At 39.2% G+C, this 23685-nt stretch overlaps 6 protein-coding genes across 6 annotated transcripts; 4 read left to right on the top strand and 2 right to left on the bottom strand.

Annotated features, from left to right (window-relative positions):
• Positions 1-13572: 13572 nt before the first annotated feature.
• B0T23DRAFT_434294 (ATP-NAD kinase-like domain-containing protein) lies at positions 13573-15708 on the top strand (the record flags this gene model as incomplete). Its single annotated transcript, XM_062840489.1, has 3 exons — positions 13573-13650; positions 13774-15148; positions 15212-15708. 3 exons carry the CDS (start codon positions 13573-13575, stop codon positions 15643-15645), a joined length of 1887 nt encoding a protein of 628 aa, XP_062696900.1. The 3' UTR covers positions 15646-15708.
• Positions 15709-15908: 200 nt separating this feature from the next.
• On the bottom strand, positions 15909-19235 carry B0T23DRAFT_349343 (uncharacterized protein). The gene has a single exon (XM_062836036.1). It carries the CDS (start codon positions 18981-18983, stop codon positions 16176-16178), a length of 2808 nt encoding a protein of 935 aa, XP_062696899.1. The 5' UTR covers positions 18984-19235; the 3' UTR covers positions 15909-16175.
• Positions 19236-19374: 139 nt separating this feature from the next.
• B0T23DRAFT_12962 (uncharacterized protein) lies at positions 19375-20165 on the top strand. The gene is made up of 4 exons (XM_062832172.1): positions 19375-19645; positions 19711-19813; positions 19882-20027; positions 20106-20165. The coding sequence occupies exons 1-3, from the start codon at positions 19595-19597 to the stop codon at positions 19959-19961; spliced, it is 234 nt and encodes a 77-aa protein (XP_062696898.1). The 5' UTR covers positions 19375-19594; the 3' UTR covers positions 19962-20027; positions 20106-20165.
• Positions 20159-21592, bottom strand: B0T23DRAFT_12968 (uncharacterized protein). The gene is made up of 2 exons (XM_062832175.1): positions 20969-21592; positions 20159-20887 (listed from the first exon to the last, which is right to left on the bottom strand). Exons 1-2 carry the CDS (start codon positions 21480-21482, stop codon positions 20292-20294), a joined length of 1110 nt encoding a protein of 369 aa, XP_062696897.1. The 5' UTR covers positions 21483-21592; the 3' UTR covers positions 20159-20291.
• A 762-nt stretch (positions 21593-22354) lies between these two features.
• On the top strand, positions 22355-22961 carry B0T23DRAFT_424745 (ribosomal protein S14p/S29e-domain-containing protein; the record flags this gene model as incomplete). Its single annotated transcript, XM_062839867.1, has 3 exons — positions 22355-22416; positions 22701-22800; positions 22860-22961. The coding sequence occupies 3 exons, from the start codon at positions 22355-22357 to the stop codon at positions 22959-22961; spliced, it is 264 nt and encodes an 87-aa protein (XP_062696896.1).
• Positions 22962-23075: 114 nt separating this feature from the next.
• On the top strand, positions 23076-23675 carry B0T23DRAFT_12955 (uncharacterized protein). The gene is made up of 2 exons (XM_062832168.1): positions 23076-23190; positions 23336-23675. Exon 2 carries the CDS (start codon positions 23359-23361, stop codon positions 23626-23628), a length of 270 nt encoding a protein of 89 aa, XP_062696895.1. The 5' UTR covers positions 23076-23190; positions 23336-23358; the 3' UTR covers positions 23629-23675.
• Positions 23676-23685: the final 10 nt, after the last annotated feature.

The raw sequence follows: 23685 nt of genomic DNA, 5'->3' as shown, positions 1-23685 counted from the left end.
CTATTATTTGTAAAGAGGGGGAATATTTTATATTTAATATTAACTATAAAAAAAACTATCTTCTTTCTTATTCTATTTAATTGTTTAAATCGAATTAAAATACTATTATTTATTGGAAAGGGGAATATTTCATTTTTAATATTAATTATAAAAGAGATTTATTAATATTATAATATTTATTTACATTAACCTTCTCTTCTAAATAAATAAATTATTCTCTATTCTAACCATTTAAATAGTAGGGTTTAATTATAAAATATAATTATTGGTAATTAATAAACTAATTTAAACTTAGGAAGCTAGTATTATCTTAAAGTATTCTATAGATCGAATATTATTATAAATATTATATTTTATTTCAATTTAGGCAGAGCGTTTTTAATAAGAAATCTAGTATTATATTAATTGATTTTTTTATAGTAAATTTATTTTTTAAAAGGATTGTCTCTAATTAGAAGTTAATTCTACCTATTAAAACCAATATATTTACAAATAATATATTAGCCGCAAAAGTCAATGTCTTAATAAATTTAAAATTTTATAGTAAAAGGATTAAATACTATTAAAATATTTTAGGTCTAAAAAGTATAATATAGGTAAAGTTTTTATATTTTATCTAATTTATTAAGCGCCCTACCCGCGGCTAGCCGGCCGGCTTAAATACGGTTCTAATTCCTATTAGGGTTTCTCTTTAATCCTTTATTTCTCCTCCTTTTCTTCTTCCTCTTTTCTATTATAATTAATTTCACTACCAATTTCCTAATTATTTTCACTAAACTATTATTATTTACAATATTAATCTACTATTTATAATTCTAATAATAGAATTGGAAAAGGAATTTAGAAATTAAAAGAAAGTTAGTAAATCCTATCCTACTCGTATAGTCGCAGCGGCGATATAGTTAAGGTTGCTTTCACCTTGATCTTAGATTGTACTACGGTTTCTTATGGGAGACTGCGGGGATTTATACTTAAAGGCATCTATATTATAGGACTAGTTAAATAATTATAAAATATAGAAGTCTTGGGTATATACCCCGAGGTAAGGTTGATAGTATGTAGAAGGGGAACCTAGAACCTGGTAATGAGCCTAGAAATATTAATTAAAGGAAATGGAGTAAATAGGACGGTTAAGGATAATAGAATAAATTATTAGAGGAGTATTAATGAATAGTAACCTTAGGGTTGGTTAAGTATATTATTGGATAGTTGGAAGGCGAATAGTTGAACGGGACTCCGGACGTAATTATAAAATTTTAATTATTTTAGTAAATATTGTTATATTAAAGCGAACTTATTTATTAGAACCTTAAATATAAGAAAAATTAATAATTATATTTATTACCTATTATTAATTTAAAGTTAGAAGATAAAGTAGTAAAAAATAGGAAACTATAAATTAAGGGCGGACTAATTTAGATAATTACCCTAATAATAATTTTTATAATTATTATTAATATTTTAATAGTTAATTTAGAGGTCCTTTCGGGGGGGGGTATTAGGAATAAATATTTATTAGAGAAAAGTTGACCGATTTGCAAATTAGTATACTGTTAGGAGAAAAACCTAGAAGTAGTTAAAATTAATTTGGAAGTACAGTTTTTCTTATATTTATAGGTTAAGTATAGTAGGTAGGCGTAAGTATTGAATTGTTGGAAATAACGGTCGATAAAGTTATTTATAATAAGGTTTTTAAAATTAGTAATTATAATTGGAAGTTCGAAGTAGGTTGATCCGCTTGCCTTATAGGTAGAGAATGGGGAATATTCATTCTATTAGAGCGTTCGATAATGAACTAGAGAGCGAAAATTATTAATAGAAGTGATATATTCTAGGATGGCCAAGATATATAGTAGTAGATATTAAAATTAGAGAATATTATTATAGAGAGTCGGTTTATAATTGGGGTTTGGCGGGGAGGATTTAAAGTAGTATTCGGTTTAATTTATAGTCTTAATCGTTAATGTATTGGCGGTTAATGTAAAATATAGGGTTAAAGTCTGGTGACGGGATTAATATATATAAGAGTTTAATAGGGAGAGAGGGAGGTAGGATTTATTCGGTAATAATTGGTTAATAAAATATAATAATAATAATTCGATATAGGTAAATAAAATAAAATAGAAGAGAATTTTAGAATAATAATTAGGTAGAAATATTTTGGTTTGGATATATTCGATAATTCTACGATGAACGGGATATTTAATACCCTCGTTATAAGTATACTAAAATATTCTTTCCTTATATAATTTATTAAATTCTTTCTATCTAATTAAATAAATTAAAAAAAGGGTAGTAGTGCCCGGGTATTTAGGGGGGAGTATAGTACGATTATATTTTAATTTGGAGAAAAGTTTAAATATTATATAATTGTAAAAAATAGAATTCTATACTTTTATATTCTTAATACCTCTTACGGACTAGATTAGAGTATAGAGTAATAGTTATCTATAAATATATACCTTCTTAATATTATTTATATAAAGTAAATATTGTAGTTAATATATATAAAATTGCTATCCCTTCGGGTTATTATCTATATTTAGTCCGGCAAAATACTAAGGAATCTAATAATCCTTCTAGTTAGGGTAAATTTATAAATTGGGCACTTAAGAATGAATTTATAAATAGGGAACTTAATTCGGGGCTTAATTATAGTAACTATAATAAATATATATATTTGTCCGGTTTAATAATAAGTAAAAATACTATTTAAATAGGTAAATAAAGTTGAAGTATCTTTCCGGTCTTTATTTAATATCCGAATAAAATCTCTAATCTTAAATATTTACTTCGTTAAGCAACGCTAGAATACGAAAGAAACTTTCTCGGCCTAGAGGAATTTCTTAGTCCTTTAGAAGATATATAGCCGATTATAGTCCGATTTAAATACCTCCCTTAATTTTATTATAAAGTTAGAATATTCGTCCTCTAGGCGAAGGTTTATTACTAATAATAACGAATCTTCTCGATTTTTTACCTAATTTTCTAATAAATTATATAATGTAAGGGGATTGTAGTAGTAGGGATCTAATCGAATTTTAAAAGTCAATACTTCTTCTTTTAAGTAGAATCCTTCGTTATTAAAATATAGATTGTAGGATGCGGCTAGCCCCGGGTACGACTCTTTGAGTATAGAAAATATATAATAAACGTCTAAATAACTATATTTAAAATAGCCGGCTAATATAAATAATATAGACCGGCGTTCGTTAATACGTTATATTAATATAAATATAGTATTTTGGTAGTTGGTAGCGAAAATATTACGTGTAAATTCCCTAATTATTATTAGTTTTTATTTAGGATTTCTCTTAGTAATTGAAATTTAAGTAGGAATAATTATAATACTTACTTATATTCATCTTTTCCTTAGAATGTAAATGCTAAATAATATGAACTATATTCTTCTAAAACCTCCGATAAATATATATTAATATAGATATTTAATAAGCCCTAGCAGTTCAATATTTTATTACCCTTCTAACCTAGTATAATTGGTGTACGTTTTGTTATTTGTATTCCGATAGAATTAAGCGTAATAGTTAAAACTACGCTATTTTCTACTACCGTTACTATTAGTATAAAAGTAAGCGTACTACTTATTTTAGTCCCTCCCTATCTTTATTTCAACGTTCTACCTTTAACTATCGTAGTACCTCTATTAGAGGTAGCTTAACTTGGCTTCTTACTAGAGCTTTTCTTACTATTACCTAAAATATAATATATATATTAAAAAGCCTTTCTTCCGCCTATAACCATATAGTTAAACTCTTCTATATTTAGGATTCTGTTACGGGTAAAAATAGTTAATACCGACTATACAAATCTCCAATATACTAAAATTATCTATTCCTAGTATATATATACTTCTAGCCTAAAAATTTAATAATTCAAATCGAATATATCGAAGAACCGGGGACCTTCATCAATAAAAAGCTATTAGAATTCTAATTTTATATATTCCCGTTTAAACTAGCTAAGTAATAATATAAGTATAATAATAATAAAATGTGTGTATTCCTTTATATAGAAAGATTTGCGATGTATTTTAGGGTTTTATATCCTCGCCTAGCCTAGTAGGAACTGAATTTCTTAAAATACAAAAGCGGCCTCTTTCTAAAAACGTTTATAGAGGAATCCTTCGTCTTTAAATAAATAATCTATTAAAATACGAACTAGGCCTACAAATTCCGAATACGCTATATTGTAAATTCGAATTCGTATATAGTCTAAAGTTGGGAAGATATCCTTAAATATATAAATTAAATATATATTATTATATATACCGAACTTTATTTATACTTTTATTTAAATTAATTTAGTTGGAAATTATTCAATAAATACTATATTATTAAAATATTAATAGTAGAATCTTCTATATTATATAATATCGAAATTGAGGTTAGACCTAGTTTGGTTAGTAATAAAGTAAAACCTATACAATTAATTTACTTAATAGGATTTATATTCTACTAATTTCTATTACGAAAGTATATCGCCAATAAAATATACTACAAAGCTGCAAACGAAAAATTACTTATTATTAATATTAATTTATATCCCTTTATTAAGTTTCATTAAATATACTAGGGATCGGATTATATTACCGAAATTAACGCTATAGGGACCTAGTATAATAGGAAATATTCCTTCTCTTCTAATACGAAACTATTCTTCAAAGAATAATACTGTAATATAAATACCTATAATTAATATATAATTATTAATATATAGGCTAAATACATTAATGAACATATTCTACAATAGAGAAAGTCGGTCTTCTCCAACGAAATTATCTTTAAAGTACTAACGACCCTACTATTTAAATTCCAATTCGCCGTAATAAAGTAATAATAGCCGAATAGGTTAATAATTCTTTATTTTCTAATTAAAAAAGTATTAGACCGTAGAGTAAAAGGATAATATAAATTCCTAAAGCCTCTCCGAAGTAAAACTATAATCTATATTGATTTTATATATTATACCTACAATATTAGACGGAAAAATAGAAATATTATATCCTTCTACTAAAATTAATTCGTAGGGAATTACATCGATTATTTATATAAAAGCCGGCATTATTTCTACTAATAGTATTATAAATAATTTTAGGAAAATTGGCTAGAGTAAAATAATAAGTGCCTATAAATATCCGTATCTTATATTTAGGCCATAGTATCAAACTCTCCCAATATATAAATCTTATAGTTCGTCGCTATTGCATAAATACACTAGCGTCTAGTTTTCTCCTATAAAGGGATATTTATAATAAATAAAATTAAAAGGGAAGATTAGTATCGGTTTCTTTATCCCGGCAGTTTCTAAAGAACTTTCTATTAATATTTCTAAAGAATTTATTCCTATAATTACAAGAAGAAACTTCGAAGGGTAAAAGAAAAATCTTCTATTTATAGTCCGTAGACTTTCTCTTTACTACCTTACTTACTATAGTTCTATAATAGAGCTGTTTATTATTTATATTATTTCCTAATATATTTTATTAAATAATTTACTCGAATTAAAAAGTATTTTAATTATACTTTTAATATCGAACATATATACCGGCTCTTCAAACTTAGTCCTATTAGGTAGAATATTTAGATTAAATTTAACTATACCTTTACAAAGAGTATTGAGTAGGATAATACGGTAAAGTCGATTTATAATTATTTCCTTTCGTAATAAAAGTATTTCGAATTTACTTCTATACTTAGGAATTAGAAGTACATTACGTAAATCGGCGTATACTTAATAGGATATATTATATTTCTTAACCTATAATACTAATAAGAATTTAAATAGCGAAAGGTTAAAATCGGATATTTCGTAATATATTAGAATAGTAGAGTTATTTACCGGTTAACTCTATATATTACCACTAGGGATAGCGGGGATACTATCCCGGTAATCCCTAATTTAAATAAGCTCCGCTTATAATAGAGGTATTCCTATTAATTAATTATTTAAAAGTAACCTAAATGTAATAATTTCACTATCGGTTCCCTCTATTAATTTATTATAACTATCAAAATTAATATTAATAGTATTCTCTATATTTCTTAAGGCGTATTCTAATTAAAATCAATTAATTAAAAGATTATTAATATCTTCCACTTCTACTTCCGCTTCTTCGTTATTCTCTAAATTATTATTCTATATCGCCTCTTTTACTTCTTTTACAATCCGCCTTTCTATTACCATCGTATCCTAATCTACTACGCCTTCAATAGCATCTTCCCCTACTCTAAACATTGGTACAATTAGCGGGGTTATCGAATTAATTAACATATCCGGTAGGTAATCAACATCTCCCCCGCCAAACCCGTCCTCCTTAAACCACTTATTAATATGTTAATTAATAGATTTAATACTAAAAAAACCCCCTATATTTTATAATTACGATATAGTAGGATTTTGCAATTGCTAACTAAAATTTTATATAATAGTAAATTAATTTATTTATTTACACTTCTACTACCGAAAAAAGTCTATAGGATCCTTATTCTTGCGTTTAAATATTCGAAACAGCTAGGAACCAAAGCGGATATTATTCTACATTACTTAATTATAAAAGCGATAGCCCTAATATATTACGTATATTAGTGTAATAATAAGTATTAAAATTGTATTGTAATAGCCGAAATATTATTATTATTTGTTCTATTTTATTTACCTAAATTGTAAAAATAATATTCTTAATATATTAAACTTTATAACTTCGAGGTAATAGGACCTACGCCTTATATAGATCCCATTTAGTATTTACTATTTACCCTACCCTAATTAGACCTTCGGGCCCTACTTCGAACTCCCGCTCCCCTCCCCCTACAATCCTAATTTCACTTCCCTCTTTCTTCCTACTAATATTAATAATTTTACTCCTTCTTTTCGTTAATAATTTTGTAAAGTTTATACGTTTTATACTTTCTTCTTTTCCCTCCTAAAGTCGAGAATATATATTTTCAAAATCATTCTACGAATATAACTTCGCCTACTACTTAAATAAACCTTTTTATCTCTCTCCCTTACCTACCCGCCCCGCTATTACTACGAACTTCTCGCTTTGCGGGCTAATACGTAATAAAGTAAGTCCTAGCCGCAATACTATACCCTATTTATAGTTACTACCCTGGATTAACTTCTCCCAAATATTATATCGACTACGATCTTACTTTTTAGAATTACCCTACCGAACAATTAAGGAGGGGATTCTTAAATATAAAACAATTAGGAGAATACTAATATAAAAAGTATTAATTAGGAGATTAATATAAAGAATACAGAGAATTCTAATACTAGTACGTCCTAAAACTATATAATCCTTACTAATAAATATAGTAATATAATATTAAATATTAGAGCCGGTAACCCTAGTACCGAAAATATTTTATAATAATTAATAATAAATAAACTCCGAGTAAATATATAATTTTATTCACCCCTAATATTAAATTTTATAATAAATATTAACTAATACTTCTAATAAGTTGAATATTAATATTAATATCGACGGAAGTACTAAGAAAAGGAAATATATTCGTTAATTCCCTAAGGATATTAATATTACTATTAAATACTGTATTAAGGAATATAAATTCCAATTTCGGATTACTTTCCTTTAAATATTTCGGGAGGACGTTATAGAGAATTTAATTAAATTTAATATTAAGGATATCGAGGGAGAGTAGAAGGTACTCCTTTAGAAACATTTCTATAACCGTATTACTAACAATATAGTTAGTTAGTACAATTGTTCTATTAATAAAATAATAATAAGTATTTTTTATATTAATAACTATAAAATTTAATTAATCGAAATATAAATTTTCGTAGAGGAATTGCTTAAGAGAAAGCGTATTATGATTAGGGTTATCGAGGTGAAGGTTATCTAGTCCGAATTAAAGTAGGAGTATAATTATAAATTCTTTATTAAAATTTTCGACTTCTACTATAATTAGCTAAACATTAAAGCTAATATACCTAATATTTATAAGTAGTATTATAATAAATATATTTCTGTAACTATAAAAAAATTAATTATAAAAGAATTAATTAGAGTACTAATAAATATTTATCTTAGTAATTTTCATTAAGCTTACCTACTATACTAAAAAATATATCGATTAGATTAAGAAGGGCGTGAATTGGCTTATAGGAAACGAAATAACTCCTACTAAAGAATGGCTAATTAATAAATAGAAGATTGCAACGTAGCGAAAAGAATAGCAATCTTTCAAGCCTAATATAACTAGCATAATATAGGTATATAGAATGAAATGTACGGTTCGTAAGAGGGTAAGGAAGACTTATACCTATATTAACGAAGACTTAGAGGTATATATCCCCGGAGAGTCTGATAATAATAATAATAAATTTAATGCCGTTGTATGAATTATTTGTTTCCTATACATTTGTTTCCTTCATTTTTTTTTTTTTTATAGTATCGGTCAATAATTTTCGTAATTATAGGATATAAAAGGGAATATAAATTCAATAATAGCTAATAGTAGGGGATTTAATATATTTATATTTACGAAATTTTAATATATATAATTAAATAAATATAATAGGATTTAGGTTAATAGTGAACTTCGAAAGATAATTATAAATACTAATATATATAATAATTTAAATTTATAGTATTAATATAAATAGCCGTATAATATCTATTAAATTTAATAATATTCCTTATTTTAAAAACAATAGCGAAGATGTATTAGTATTGTATAGAATTTCTCGGGGATATATATTTAGGGCTATCTCCTTCTAAATTAAAATTTATTTTATATTAGGCTACGGAGGCCAGGCAAATATAAATCGTCAGATCTATATAGGACGAAACCTAACGTAAACCTCCTATAAAACCCAAGGGTACAAGATAGGACGGGACGGTTTAAATGGACCCTACCCGGGTACCAAACCCTATATATATTTTACAATTATAATTTCTAACTTGCATCCCGCAATTAATTTCCCCGATTTCTTAACTTTACAACTTTATAACCCCGCAACTATATAATTAATAATAGTAATAATTAGAATCTTACTCTATCCTATACTAAATTAAAGGCTATTAAGGATATTGTTCTTTTCTTTCTACTTCTCTATCTAATATTTCGTTAAGCGTAAGAATAGTATCCGAAACCCCGTATTATAATAAAATTATATCCTATTTAAATCTATTTTTTTGTTACTAATTTTAATTCGTTAATTTTTACTTAACTACTTCTATACTCTTATATATACAATATATTATTTATACCTTAATTACTAACTAATTTATTTATACCTCTCTAAATAGTAAGTTCGAACTCTATTATTATTATTATTATCTTCTTACCTCAATATTACTAATATATTCCCCTAGCAATTACTATATAAATATAATAGTATTACCGGACCATTATAATTAAAAACCTTTTAATAGGTCGTAATACGATTTATTTACTAGTTGGGGGAAGAAAGATAATACTCGTAAGCCCGGCGACCTACTTATTCCGATTAAAAATAGCCTATAGATCTATTAATTTTTCAATACTCTAATAGAATATTCTAATATATCCGAATAAAAGATAGGCTAAAATAAGACTATAGATATTTAAGTAAAATAGAAAGAGGTTTATCTGGACGTTATTTAATTACTATATATATTTACCTATAATATCCGTTTAATTAATAATAAAAAGTTCGCACTTTTTAGATTGAAGTTTATAATTAAAATTAAAAAGTATATTTTTATTATTCTAGTAGCGACGGACACTATTCCGGCTATTAAGAAATATAAGGCGAAGAAGGTTATAGCTCCGAAAAAGATTAAAAGTATGTATTTAAAAATCTAATTTTTTTATAATTATATTAATATTAAGAATAGAAGCCTGTACTTCTTCTATATCGGCTTTATCGGCCATCCTCGTTAATAAAGCCACTACTCTTACATTTATAATAAAAATATTTAACGTCTCTACTATTATTATTAAAGAGGAATTTTCTAATATTAAATTGGGCGAATACGCAGTTAATACTAAACCCGTCGCTAAAGCTCTTAAAAAATATATTACCCCTAAAAAGCGTATTACTATCCCTATCCAGCCTATAACGGGTTTTAAATAGAATAACAAAGAATAAAAAGAGATTAAGCGTATAACCGAGAAAGTAGAATTTATAAAAATAAAATTCCTACTAAAAGCGGATAATAAATAGATTCCTTTAAGTATTGAAAATAATAATATCGACAATTCGGATATTGAAGATTCGGATACTAAGAATTCGGATATTGAGGATTCGGATATTAAGGATTTTAAACTAGATATTTATAACGCCGACAACCCCGATATAATTATTGAATAAATAAAAATAGAGGATATTATTATAATATTATTTATTAATATTAATATAATAACGCTATATAAAGAGCGATTCTAGTACATTATATACTTACTTTTTAACTTTAATATTTAAAAGTATACCAATAATAAAATAAAGGATTAAATAAATTTTATAGCGAAGAATTTAGATAAGGGGCTATACTTTACCTTACTCGAAAAAATACTAATAAAATTTAAGGACGGAGGCGGTTTTATATCCGTAAAAATAGGAAGTTTCCCTAAAATAAGGTTCGATAATCTTTTTTCAATTAGACCTTCAAAGATAGTCTACAAAAATAGTATATAGAACAATATATATAAAAGTAAATAAGTACCGGCTACCCGCTCTAAGCGTACTAATTATATTAACCGTTCCTCTAATATTATTCTCTATTTATATAATTAAACCGAATTCTATCCCCTCCCCTACAATAATAATAATAATAATAACGGAAGTACTATTTAAAGTAAGGAGTAGCCGTTCAACTTCTCGAAACCTATTACCCCCTAAAAGTAGGAACGATAGGGTTCGGAAAAATAAATATACCTTATAAACTATATTTAAATCTACGAAAATTATAAGTATTATAATTAAACGTATATCTCTACCGTATAAATGGCCGTTTTTTTTACAATTATACGTTACTTTACAAGCTATTTTTTATATTAACTCTATAGAACTTCATATCTTTTTGCTGTTAAATTTATTCTTATCCTTACTATTCGAAGAAAATTAATAGTAGGGGGTAATAACCCGGGTTCTAAACGGATACTTCTTATCCTTATCCTAATTATTTTTTATTTTTATAGTTATTATACTATTAACGTTCTACTTTACCTGCCCGGTAAAGTTTTGAAACTTCCCTTCAAATTCGATGGATATTACTACAGTATTCGAAATTAGGCCGTTAGATACCTCTAGATATAAATACGCCAAAAGAATCTCAATACGGGAAATAGAATATTTTCTATAAGACTAATAAGTAACTCGGAGTCTCGGATTATTTCGAAGTTAGCTTAATAGGTAATAGGTATTAATTAAATTAAAATAGAATTTTAAATTTACTTTATAATTACCTTAGCAGTCCGAATTATAAAAAATATAATACGTACTAATAAATTATCTTTACTCAAGGTTCTTTTTAGCGTCTTTAATTTAAATATACTTCTAAAGCGGCGGGACTTCGCTCTTAAAACTTCTTTAATAGCTATAACTATATTGAAGAACAATTAACCTTATTTCTAAACTAACCTTAACGATAAAACTTTTCTAAAGAGCAAATATCTAAAATTAACGATTACTTTTATAGTAAAATGATTTTATATTATAATTAAAATAATTTTCATATTACAAATAGAATTAACGTTCTAACATTATAATAATAGGAAGTAGCATTTCTTAGAAGGGGAGGTTATCGCTACTAAAATACAGTTAATACTTCAATATCAATATAACCGGACGTAGTACTTCTTACAGGTGAGGTTCTTACCCTAATAAAATGTGGCTTGTGCTGGAATGCACTACATACATTCCAAACCCTCTTTGATGAATATTATACTGACGATGATTTTTATAGATATAATGCACTATACGTAACACTATTACAACCGAGGTGAGGGTTTCATTTTCAAGAAGATACTAGGCATTATTTTACACTGGGAAAACCGACCCTCCGTAGGAAGACGGTCCAATCGCACGGAATTGATCCCGCGGACCATTTTTACAGATACCGTGTGCGCGCTATGGTACCTCTAGGCATGGACTGGACAATCGCAGCTTCTACCTCCGAGTGGCTTGAGGGGTGTGATGCCCTGTGCAGCGTGGGTGGATTTCCTCCTTCCTTCCATTATTTCCACCTATTGATTGATTTGGAAGGGTGGCAGATCCTTTCTCAACCTCAACAAGCTGATGCAGCTCATAGGCAGTTCCGTCGTGTCGATGGAAACATCGGTTGGAGAGAATCGTCCGTGTTCCGGGATACCACGCTAGCAGTATGTGAGCAACATATGTCGGTCCCACCACGGGCTTGGTTGGTTTGCATGAAAAATTGAGGCCATTATCAGAGTTGGTATAATAAAGGAGGGGCAGGGCCTCGGTGAGGAATAGGTAGTGGTTGGTTGCTTTCCACGGTGGCTCCAAGCATGGTGGTTATCGACACAGAGCATTGTGTAGTACATGTTCTAACTGCATGAGGTCTGTCTGTCCGTCGTGACCCTGGCCGATGTTTTGCCTGGTTTTGTTGCTGAGGTGTTGGGTAATGCTCGTGCGGGGTCCATGGGATTACTGCAACAGGCATAACTAATTATCGGGGCAGAATCTCTACCATAACCCCTCCACAACCGTGTGATTGTTTTGACTGTCGGCCAAAAATACAACCTGTCACACAATTCACTCGGTTCGCCGAATTGATGCCGAGTACACATTGATGTACTATACTGTAGATCAATCCCATGCTTCGCACATTCCATTTGGATTAGTTTGACCATCAAGTCCAGACAGCTGTCCAGCGCACGCTGCGGTGACATCTTATTTCCCGTTACAGCTGCCACAGCCGATGACGTATCGCCGGTTTTTAGACATCACCACTTACCCCGCCTTACCACTGCGATGACAGCCCTTGACTTGGCTGACTCAGGACGGACGCTCGTCTTTTTTTTTTTTTTTTCCTCTTATTTTCCACAGATTGGATGGCAAGAAGGAGGGAGCACCACGATCAGTGGGAGAAAGTAACTTGTAGCAACATCGTGACTCGAGTTCCCGTCTTTTCAGTGCATCGATGATGCCCACACAGCCCACCACCACAACTACCTCTTTGCGCGGCACAACGACAGGTCGAACCGGTAGCATTTTCCATTCCCGTCCATAGCATCCATTGATTGCGACCCAGTCTTACAAGTGCAAGTATCGTCACCCACAACATTGTCCGTTGGCCAGCCAGCGGTGGATGATCGACCAGTTACAGTCTGCATGCTGGAGCCACGGAGCCACTCAACCCAGCTCTTCCGAAAGTACTCTTACTACCTGCTGCGCCAAAGTACCTCGAGGCACCCACCCGTACGCACCTACACAGTAGTCTTGATTGACGTCGAACGATACCTCTATCGAGTGGAAAGGTCCGACCTGACCCCGAGCCCCCGGGAGCGAGCATAGCGAGCAGAAGGAGGCAGGATAATCAGAGCAGCGGAGCTTTCATGATTGAGGATAATGGCCCCGGATCGCGAAAGGAAGCCTGAGAAGGATGACCATTCCAGTTCAAGTGAAGAGGACCAGGATGCGCTTGAGGTAGGGAACCCAATGCACTCCAGACCCCGCGTCCATCCATGCCGAGCATGACCGAAAAACACAGCCTTATGTTCTCCCTTCGTCCCCTTGGATTCTCGTACTCCTCTTCTGCCTGCTGCCCAGTTGCCTAGTAGCGCACCAGCTGAATTATGGCCCATTTGCCCTCCACAGGTCTCGTTCGATCCATCTAGTCCCTATCGGCGCAAGAGCTCTCTAGTAAACAGCGATGCCCGTGTTCCTCTTCATCTCCGGCGATCACAGCCGGCCAGAACGGAATGCCTTGTCCACCAGTTTCTCGACGCCCAGCGACGACCCCCTAGACGGCAAAATACCCTAGATGGACAGGTTGATGGCACTGCCAGTACGAGCACAACCCCTATCGAGACCCGAAACCCCATCACAAGGGGCTTGACCGACATTGCCCGTGATGCCGTCCAAGTTAGTCGTGAAAATAGCCAGGACCAGGTGCTCGACCCAAAAGGCTTCTCGAGCACTGTCGGTAACATCGCCGCCAATGTGCGTGCCCGGGAGTGCTCGATGACCAATGCCAACTCGAGCGACACTAGCGATGCTGGTCAGGTTGATGAGAAGGAATGGAAAAGTGAGATCGTAAAAGCGCCAAACACAGACCCAGAGGAAAAGTACAGCAGGCTCCTCACCAAGAAGCAATTGAGTGAAATGGCATGGGGAGTCCGGGAGCTGAGTCGGCGATTGAGCAGCGTGCGCTTGAAGTTCAAGATCAAGACCATCTTCGTGCTCACCAAGCCGTATGACCAGGAACTAATCCCCAAGACACGCGCCTTGATCCGGTGGTTACTGGATAAGGAACGCGACGTGCGCTACACTGTCTACATTGACAAGGCTTTGCGTTGCAACAAAAAGCTTGATGCACCCGGTCTGATCGAAGAGATCCGCAGGGATTACGTTGAGTCTGGCGAGATCTCAGAGGAAGCCGGCAATGACATATCTGAGCGTCTCCGCTATTGGGACGAGGAATTGTGTCGTGCCAGGCCGCAGACGGCCGACTTTGTCATCACACTCGGCGGTGATGGAACCGTACTATTTGCGAGTTGGTTATTCCAGCGCATCGTTCCACCTGTTCTGAGCTTTTCTCTGGGGAGCCTAGGGTTTTTGACCAAGTTTGACTTTGATCACTATCACGAGACCTTGACAGCCGCCTTCACAGAAGGTGTCAACGTGGCTTTGAGGCTAAGGTTCGAAGGAACCGTCATGCGAAGTCAGACGAACAAAAGGAAACTCGTTGAGGGGGACTCTGACAAAAAAATGGTCTCAAATAAAACAGACAAAGAACAGAGCGGCACAGATGGTCCTGATTGCCAGGACGAGAATGATCCAAGCGAAGAGAAGGAGGAAGAAGAAAAACGAGATCTCGTAGAAGATCTCATCGGCGAGGAAAAGGATGATGAACGAACCCATCGACCAGACGGCACATGGTGCGTGCTCAACGAGGTGGTGGTGGATAGAGGACCCAATCCAAGTAAGTCGTCATTTTCCCACCTCACCCACATCAGGGATCATATAACTAATCTGTGTCTTCAAGCAATGTCATACATCGAAATCTTCGGCGATGACGAGCACTTCACCTCCGTCAACGCCGATGGTATCTGCGTTTCCACTCCCACCGGCTCAACCGCCTACAACCTCGCCGCTGGCGGCTCTCTCTGTCACCCCGAAAACCCCGTCATGCTCGTAACCGCTATGTGTGCGCACACGCTCTCCTTCCGGCCCATCATCCTACCCGACACCATCGTACTTCGCATTGGCGTGCCCTACGATGCCCGGACCGGCTCTTGGGCGAGTTTCGATGGCCGCGAGCGTATCGAACTTAGACCGGGCGACTACGTGACCATCAGCGCGAGCAGGTACCCGTTTGCCAGTGTTCAGCCACAGGGGAGGAGGAGTGAGGAATGGATCAAGAGTATCAATGCGAAGCTTGGTTGGAATACTAGGCAGAAGCAGAAAAGCTTTACGTAGAATACTCTTGACCTGTCTTTTCGACGGTAGGGACGGAATCACGCTTGTTTGCTACGTATACCTCATTCGTCTTGTGGGATATTACATGGAAGCTAGCATTCTGTCGGGGGAAAAGCAAATTGTAACTCAGCGACCTGTACCTAGCGAGTGGCTTCCTTCTTCGGCGTTGTCAAGAACATAGAACATGAAATAAAAAAAATACCGGAGCTTGAAAACCGTGCTTAGAGCTGTTTTAGAAGCTACACACAATGTTTTAAGATGGTCTCCTACCATTCACGAATCTGCTGAGAGCAATGCTCTGTAATGAGGTTCTCAAATCAAACGCTGCTGATGGGCCATGCCTCTGCTCTGACCTTATTCATGTTCTATATGTAATGTTGTCAGATAATCTATAACGCTTTCCAACTTTGAACCTTTCCACAATGGTACTGTACATATACCATCACACTGTAGTCTACCCATAGACTATACCCGTTAACTAATACTTCCCCCGATGTTTTCCCAACAAACACCCGAGCTAACTACACAACTTACAAGGGCGGCAACTCCTCTCTACAAATCGGACACTGTAACCGATACTTCATCCACCCTTCCAAGCAATTCGTATGGAAAATATGTCTACACGGCGTAACCATGTAGGCCTTTCTCGCAAACACACCCGTGATGCCCGACGCCGCTGAATCCGAGGAGCCACCGCTGCCCTTGTTGTTGTTAAACACAGGCACCTCCAACAACTCGCGACAAATGGCGCAGTCGACAGATCGCATGGTGACGCCTTTTTGTTTTTCCCTTTCTTTTTCTTTTTCTCGTTCACGATTTCTTGTGCCTCCTGCACTACCGGTGGTAGCAACAGCGGCACTGCCTTCGCCTGTCGCAGCAGCAGCAGCAGCAGGACCACCCAAAGAAACCACACTCCATGCCCTTTCCCTCACCCTTTCCTCAGTCGGCGACGACGACGATGACGACGACGACAAGCCAGTCCCTGTCCTCGCCAGACCGATAGGTAACGAAACACCTTCTAGATCATCATCTCTCAAAACAGGATGATAATCCCACGCCTCCCTCACCCATCCCTTGGGCACTCCAAACCTCGGCCCAAGTATACTTTGAGCACATATCACCCAAAGCTGGATCCACACCCACGCCACCAAGACCAAAAACGCAAACGGGTCCGGGTCAGCTAGCAGGACGTTATCTTCCCTGAGAAAGAAGTACGCAAACGGCAAGAGACGTAAAAGGGATTGGCCGATCATGAACCGCCAGGAAAACGCCTGCCGGGAATTTCGTTGCGCGTTGCGAATGATTTGGGGCGTCCAGAGACTGAGGTAGAGGAAGGAGAGGGTGTTGACATAGAAGGAGCGGATGTGCGAGGGCCAGGAGGTGGCGACGGCTGAGATGAAGAGGAGGAACAGGCCGGCAAGGACGAAGCGGCCGGTGATAGTGCTGAAGGGGGTTGGTGGGCGCGGTTCGTTTGTGGATGCTGGCTGACCGGGTTGTCGAGCGGTGGCGGGGAGGGGGAGGGCGGAGGCGCCGGAGAGGAGGTTGTTTAGTTGTTCGGCTTCGTCGATGTCGCCGTCTGAGGGGACGATGATGGGTTGGCGAGGTTGAGAGGGAGCAGGAGGAGGAGCTGGCTGTGTTGTGGGTGGCTGAGGTTGAGTGGTTGGCGGCGGTGTTGTTGATGTCGCTGATGATGATGAGGCATTACGATTCGCGGCAGCAGCAGCAGCAGCAGCTTGTTCTCTTTCACGCTCACGAATCCTCCTCTCCGGTTCTTGAATCTTCCAGACTTCAGACAAAAAGGCGCCTTCAATGAACATGGATATGAAGGCCGCAAATGTGACGAGCAAGCAGGGTAGCAGTGTTATTGTCGCGTTGAGACTCCAAGCACAAGCAGTAACAAAGATCATGCCATCGGCAAATAGCATGGTGCCTATTGTCCAGAAGCTGACCCGCCCGGTAGTAGACGGCGTATTTGACTGCTTCATCTGTTCCTTGAAGAGCCAAATCTGACCCAGCATGACAGCAGCAAAAGCAATCAACCATTCCTTGGCCGTGTAAGTGAACATGGCCTCCTTCATGCCGACAAGATGCTCTCCGTCGACCGAAGGAAACTCTGGCGGGCCCTTGGACTCCAGGAAAAACGAGCAGTCGGGAGACCAGGCCACCATAGACGCACGCAAATCGGGACTCTTACCGATGGGCGCCCCTGTGGGATGGCGCAATTCGCGCTCGAGCTCCTCGATGTAGGCTTCGAGCAGCTGGGGAGAGTCGTACTGACGAGAGAGCTCTAGCGGTTGCAATTGGAGGTACATGACATATTCGCATTGTGCAGGGAAGCTGTCGTCGTCCTCCATCCTCGAGCCCCATGGGTTGCCTGGGAAGCCATATTTGCTCTTTTTCCTGGCTTGAATGATTTTACCCAGCGTCTCATTCAGCAAATGCTGGCCGGTATGGAAGAAGCTGGGGCCTGGCGCCAGATGGGGAAGGCCGAAAATGCCGTCAAACTTCTCGCTGCTGGTGGTCAAAAGAATAGCGCCTTGCCGTGGCCAGTGAATACCATGGAGTAACAAGCTCCAGCTGCTAGCCTCGCTTGCGTCATCCTGAATTGTAGCCACGGCTTGAATCTCCCTCGCCAGACTTGCACCCCTTGAAGTTTTGCCCTCGACCTTGTCTTCGTAAACCCCATCCCCTTCATCCTCGTCTATGCGCAACTCGATCTTGCCATGGTCACCGGTGATGTTTCTACCCCATTCACCAAGGCTACTAGGCCAAGTCGCCCCTGGCGCAATGGCACTGAGGTTATATTCCGCGGCTTGTCTGACAACGGTTCCCGGTCGTCGTACCCAAGTGCCATGCAGAGTGCCCGTAGCATTCTTCCATGTCCCACCCACCATACTGGGCTCCCAGCTATCATCGTCCAGCGGGCCAACGGTGGCGGCTGAGGGGAAAGCGTTCCGACTCCATTCGCGACAGCGGTTTCTGAACCGACCGAGGTCTTCCCACGCATACCCCTTCCCATCAAGTTGGCTGAACCCCGTAATGTTCAGAAACCGAGGGCCCTGTTCATGCTTATCGCCGTTCCCCTTTCCAATTTCGCCAGCTGGTCCGTTGGTTTCGGAAGGAGGCCGCGGCGAGGTCGACGACGGCGCATCAGGAGCGAAACCACCCCATCGTGTGGTGTTTAGGACATCGAGGGCACCCTGGAAACGAGCTTCTCGTGCGTGGGCGATTTCAGGCGGCGTCAAACTGGCGGGATCGCTACTGTCCGGGGAAAAGAATATCCATAGAAGGATGAGGACTATCAGTAGAGCTCTGACATCTGAGTTTTGAGAAGGCATTGCGGAACGTTGTCGCGCCTTGTCATCTTTCCATGTCCCCTTGAAGTTGGTGACTTTGTCGTCTGATTATTAAGACCTTAAAAGTTAGATGTAGAGGAAGTTCAAGGGAGCATCGTTGAGTGGCGATGATTGTCGTATGCAGTTACTTCAGTTGAACTGTGATATTTGGTATAATGTAATTATCATTGCACGCCACGTCACGACAAAAAATTGGTGTTGTCTGGTTACGGAGGAATGGGGAAGCTCGGCCGCGGTGGTGATGGAGGCGACCGATGACAGCTCCAGGCAGGGTATTGTTAGTGCATCTAGTAGCGTACTTGCTGAACCCCGCTGATTTACAGTAAAGGGACAGTGCGTCCAGTTGCATGCTTCTACCGGCGCCCTGAACCTTCCGCGACCCGGGCATCCTGGCGGACGGGAATGATGGAAGTGGAAATCATCCGCTGCCCTCAAGGTGCCCATCCCTTTTCCAACATCAACACCCAACTAAAGTCTACGTCAACTGTTGAATCGCTTTCACAAACCCATTTGTCAACCACTGTAGAAAATCTTTGATTCATTCGATCTGTCTTTGTTCAAGAAACTACGAAAGTATTCCAGAACAAGTCACAATGTCTGAAAACGGCGAGGCCAACACCACCACGAGCCCAACAGCGACCAACGCAAGTCGGACACTGTCTCCGAATCTTTATCACGATAGTTCACTCTTGCTGACCACATCTTCTAGTCGGCGGATGACGCCCGTCAAGAGCTCTCTGTTCAGCTTGAAGATCTTCTAAATACACTCTCCAACAAGTTCGCTGGTGTCTCGAGCGAGATCTTCGCCAAGAGTAAGAGTTTAGATGCTGATTACTAGTTGAAGTCTGTGAAGTCCGTGAATGCTAACAGGTTGGGTCAGTGGACGAGATGTCGAGGCGTCTAGATAATTTGGAATCTCAAATAATGGCCGGAAAAGAGAAGCCAAACGGGCCAGCCTGATTTTGTTTCGTCGTGCAAGTAAACAACCCACGTGCGAAAAGGAGTCGGGTTGAGCGAGCGTCATGTGTGGGTCAAGACATTTTAGGATGATGGAGTTTGGGTCTTATACATAGCAGGCGTCTAAACTAATATTTACGCGGGTAGAGCAGTTCACGTACAGTATACCATGATCATGTTGAGCAGCTAAGACATGTCTCTCCTTCACTGTCACTTCCGCAACAAGTTGGCGAAACATGCATTAGGACCAAACATTCATTTATTCAGAATTGGATCTATTATTACAAGCAGCCAGCTACAACTTCAAGGGGTGTTGAGCGATTAGCTGTACATTCAGAGCTCCTCCTTAGCCTCCTCAGCCGCCTTCTCAACAAACTTGCGGAGAACATTGACCTTGACGGTAAGCTCATCAACCTTGGCCGGGGCAAGACCACCCTTCTTGAGGATGCCCTCCAGACGGGCAAACTCCTTAGTGGCATAACCCTCGCTCTTGCTAAGCTTGTCGAGGACGCGGAGGTAGTAGTCGGCGTACTTGAGCTCGGCAGAGTTCTTCAGGCTCTTGACGGCCTCCTTAGCCTCCTCAGCAACCTCAGCCAGGGAGGCGCCGCCGGTGTACTTGGCAACAATCTCATCGAGGGCAGCAATGGTACCAGCAACGGTATCAAGGCCACCACCGGGGGTACGGTGGGTACCGGCCTTCTCGTTCAGGAACTTGACGAGATCAGCCTCGGAGCGGCCGCCGTTGTAGTCCTCGGGGGTAGTGCTTCCCTTGGGGAAGAACTTGATCGTGGGGAAACCGGAAACGCCATACTCGGCGGCGGACTTTTTGCCGGTAGGCGCATCGGCATCAACCTTGGCAATGGTGATCTCCGGGTCGCTGGCAAAGGTAGCGGCGAGCTTCTCCCAGGTAGGAGCGAGGTTCTTGCAGTCTGGGAGTTTATTAGTTCTAATCATTTTCGGTCAAAGATAGAAAGTAACAAAACAAAAAAAAGGGTTTGAAGGTTACGTACGGCCGCACCAGGGAGCAGTGAAAGCAACCAGGACGTTCTTGTCGCCGCCAATGGCGCCCTTGATGGTGGCATCGTTAAGGATGTTAACAAGGCTAGGAGCAGAACCCTTCTTCCTGGCCTTGACGCCGGTCTTCTCGGCAATGAAGTTAGACAGGCTGTCCAAATCACGTCCGCCCTTGTAGTCTACCGGCTGCTCGCTCTTGCCATCAAAGAACTTGAGGGTGGGGAACCCCTGGACACCAAAACGCTTGCCCAGCGCCCTCTCAGCATCGGCGTCGACCTTGGCGATCTGGACCTTGTCCTTCGCGTGCTCCAGAGCGGTAGCAAGCTCCTCGTAGACGGGGGCGAGGTTCTTGCAGTGACCGCACCAGGGCGCGAAGAACTCGACGAGGGTTGGCTTGCCGGACTTGAGGACGACATCGTCAAAGTTGGAGGGGATAAGGTCGAGGACGGCAGACTTGGCCGCCACGGCAGCAGCCAAGCTGGCTACCACCAAGCTCTTAAGAAGGACCATGGTGTGTGAAGAAGCGTGTGGATGAAGTTGTTGATCGCAAACGCTTTGATGGTTGTCTTGGAGAAGAAGGGAAGAAAGGACCAACAGGCGCGAGGTGTTGGTGGCAAAGGGACCTCAAGATAATGGGCAAGGTATCCTAAATTGGCAAAGCTCCAGATGGACTGTTTGAAATCAGATGTGACCTTCTCGGGGAAGATGCCACTTTGCGCTTTGCTGGCAATTCAATAATTCCAGGTTGTCCGCCGGTCAGCAACGGACCACTGGTCAAACCATTGGGATCCTTGCCAGTTGGTCGTGTCAGCGCTCTTGAGCTTCCCCAAAATCCCCTGAAATCCGTCATCCGAGTCGATGGAGCCCCGCATGCTGCGTGCGGTCATTGGTGGGGCCTTCGTTGGAGCTCAAGTCGGTTCTGCTGTACCTAGCCGCACTGTGTCCCCCAAAGTGAGCGGTGCGCGAACGCACGCGATAAGATAGAAAAGAACTATTGTTATCGATAAGACTCCTGGGCTGGCCCGGGGGTGCCAGTACCAGCCACACATGGAGGTGGCCCTGCTGCGCCATTGAATTGTTCTTTTCCCTGCCTGAGACTGCACACTGCACCAGCCACACTTAGCTGCCACGCAACTTGAACTGTGCACTGCGTGCGTGCCAAGCCCGACGTGCACAAGCCCTGGCGGCAGTGGACGAGGGCCAGTTGCTGCCGGACCGGACCTGCGAAACCGCCCACAGAAAAATCTCGCCCCATATTTGGCAGCCCTCTTGCGAAAAAAACCACCTCCCCTCCCCCCAGCCCGACAGACCAAGTCATCGTCAACCCGCCGCCCGCACGACAACGATTTTCTCGCTGTGACAGCAAAACCCCGAAAATCAAGATGTCTCACGAATCCGTCTGGAACTCCCGCCCCCGCACCTACGGCAAGGGCTCCCGCTCTTGGTAAGGATTATTGTCCAGCAACACCAATCATCCATAATCCACAATCTACACATACATCACAGCTGAGCAAGAGATGGGAATATGGCATGGTATTTGCTGTTTGGGGCAAGATCAATGCTGGGGCGAAGTGGCTGTTTTGAGGAAAACGTGAAAGAGGAGGAGAGTTGAGAAAACCAAGTCAAGAATGCGAAAATCTCGGAGGAGGAAAATGCGGCTTCACCACTCAAGTTTGACGAAAACTGAAGTTCAAGTTGCTAACCGGGCGTTTCTTCAACGTTGTTTAGCCGTGTCTGCACCCACTCTGCCGGTCTCATCCGCAAGTACGGCCTCAACATCTGCCGTCAGTGCTTCCGTGAGAAGGCCAACGACATTGGCTTCACCAAGGTAAGAAGAGAAAACACCACGGTGGAGACGGGCGGAACTGCGCACGCGACTGGAAACAGTGGAAAATCCGCGGTGTCACGAACGAGAGAAGGGCACATCTTGCGGAAAAAAAGAGAACCTCTACGGCCAAGAAGTCACAAACACTGTTCCCAGTCGCGTGAAGCAAGGGTTATGGGAAAAGAAACAAGACGCATGGCTAACTCGCTTGTCTTTTCTTGTAGCACCGCTAAACCCCCCCCTTTCTTGACATGATGGGAGGTTTTGGTAGGGGACGATGATGAGGGGAGGACACAAAGGGTCACAGCATCATCACAGTCGAGTTCCAAATCGTTTCGTCATCTACGGGAAATGCAAAAAATGTCCAGCCAAAGCAACTTGTCTCGTTCGCGCGCGACGTGTGTCCCTATATCGTTAGACGACATGCCGATGACGGAAATCTCGACAAAGATGGATTAGGGAACAACGACAACGAAAAAAAACGGGGGTTCAGCCTTGATCCATGACAAACTACAACCCGAGACGACACGACGACACTTGACGAAAACGAACAAAGTAGCAATGCTTTTGTTCATCATCACATTCCTTGGAGTTTTTGCTTGCTTTGCTTGGTTTTCTTTCGGGATTCGGGTTTTTGGGGCCTGCGGAGTCAACACAAGCAAAAGAGGAACAGGGCGGCGGACTGAGGAACAGCAGAGGTTAGACTCTGTCTGTTTCCCTCCCATCGAGCGATCAATAGACCGGCGTGATTCTTTGGTCAACCAGCATTCTGTCTCGTTCTCATATCCCTCTTCAGCCGTGATCTGTGACTTTTGTATGATTTGCGTCTAGTATCGGTGAACAACATGTGCGAACCTTGATGACCAATGGCGGTGGACTTGAGCATAG

This window comes from Neurospora hispaniola, assembly GCF_033458365.1.
Source record: "Neurospora hispaniola strain FGSC 10403 chromosome Unknown B0T23scaffold_1, whole genome shotgun sequence".
NCBI lineage: Eukaryota > Fungi > Ascomycota > Sordariomycetes > Sordariales > Sordariaceae > Neurospora > Neurospora hispaniola.
The sequence above is the reverse complement of the archived record's forward strand: the minus strand, read 5'-3'. Positions and strand labels throughout refer to the sequence as shown.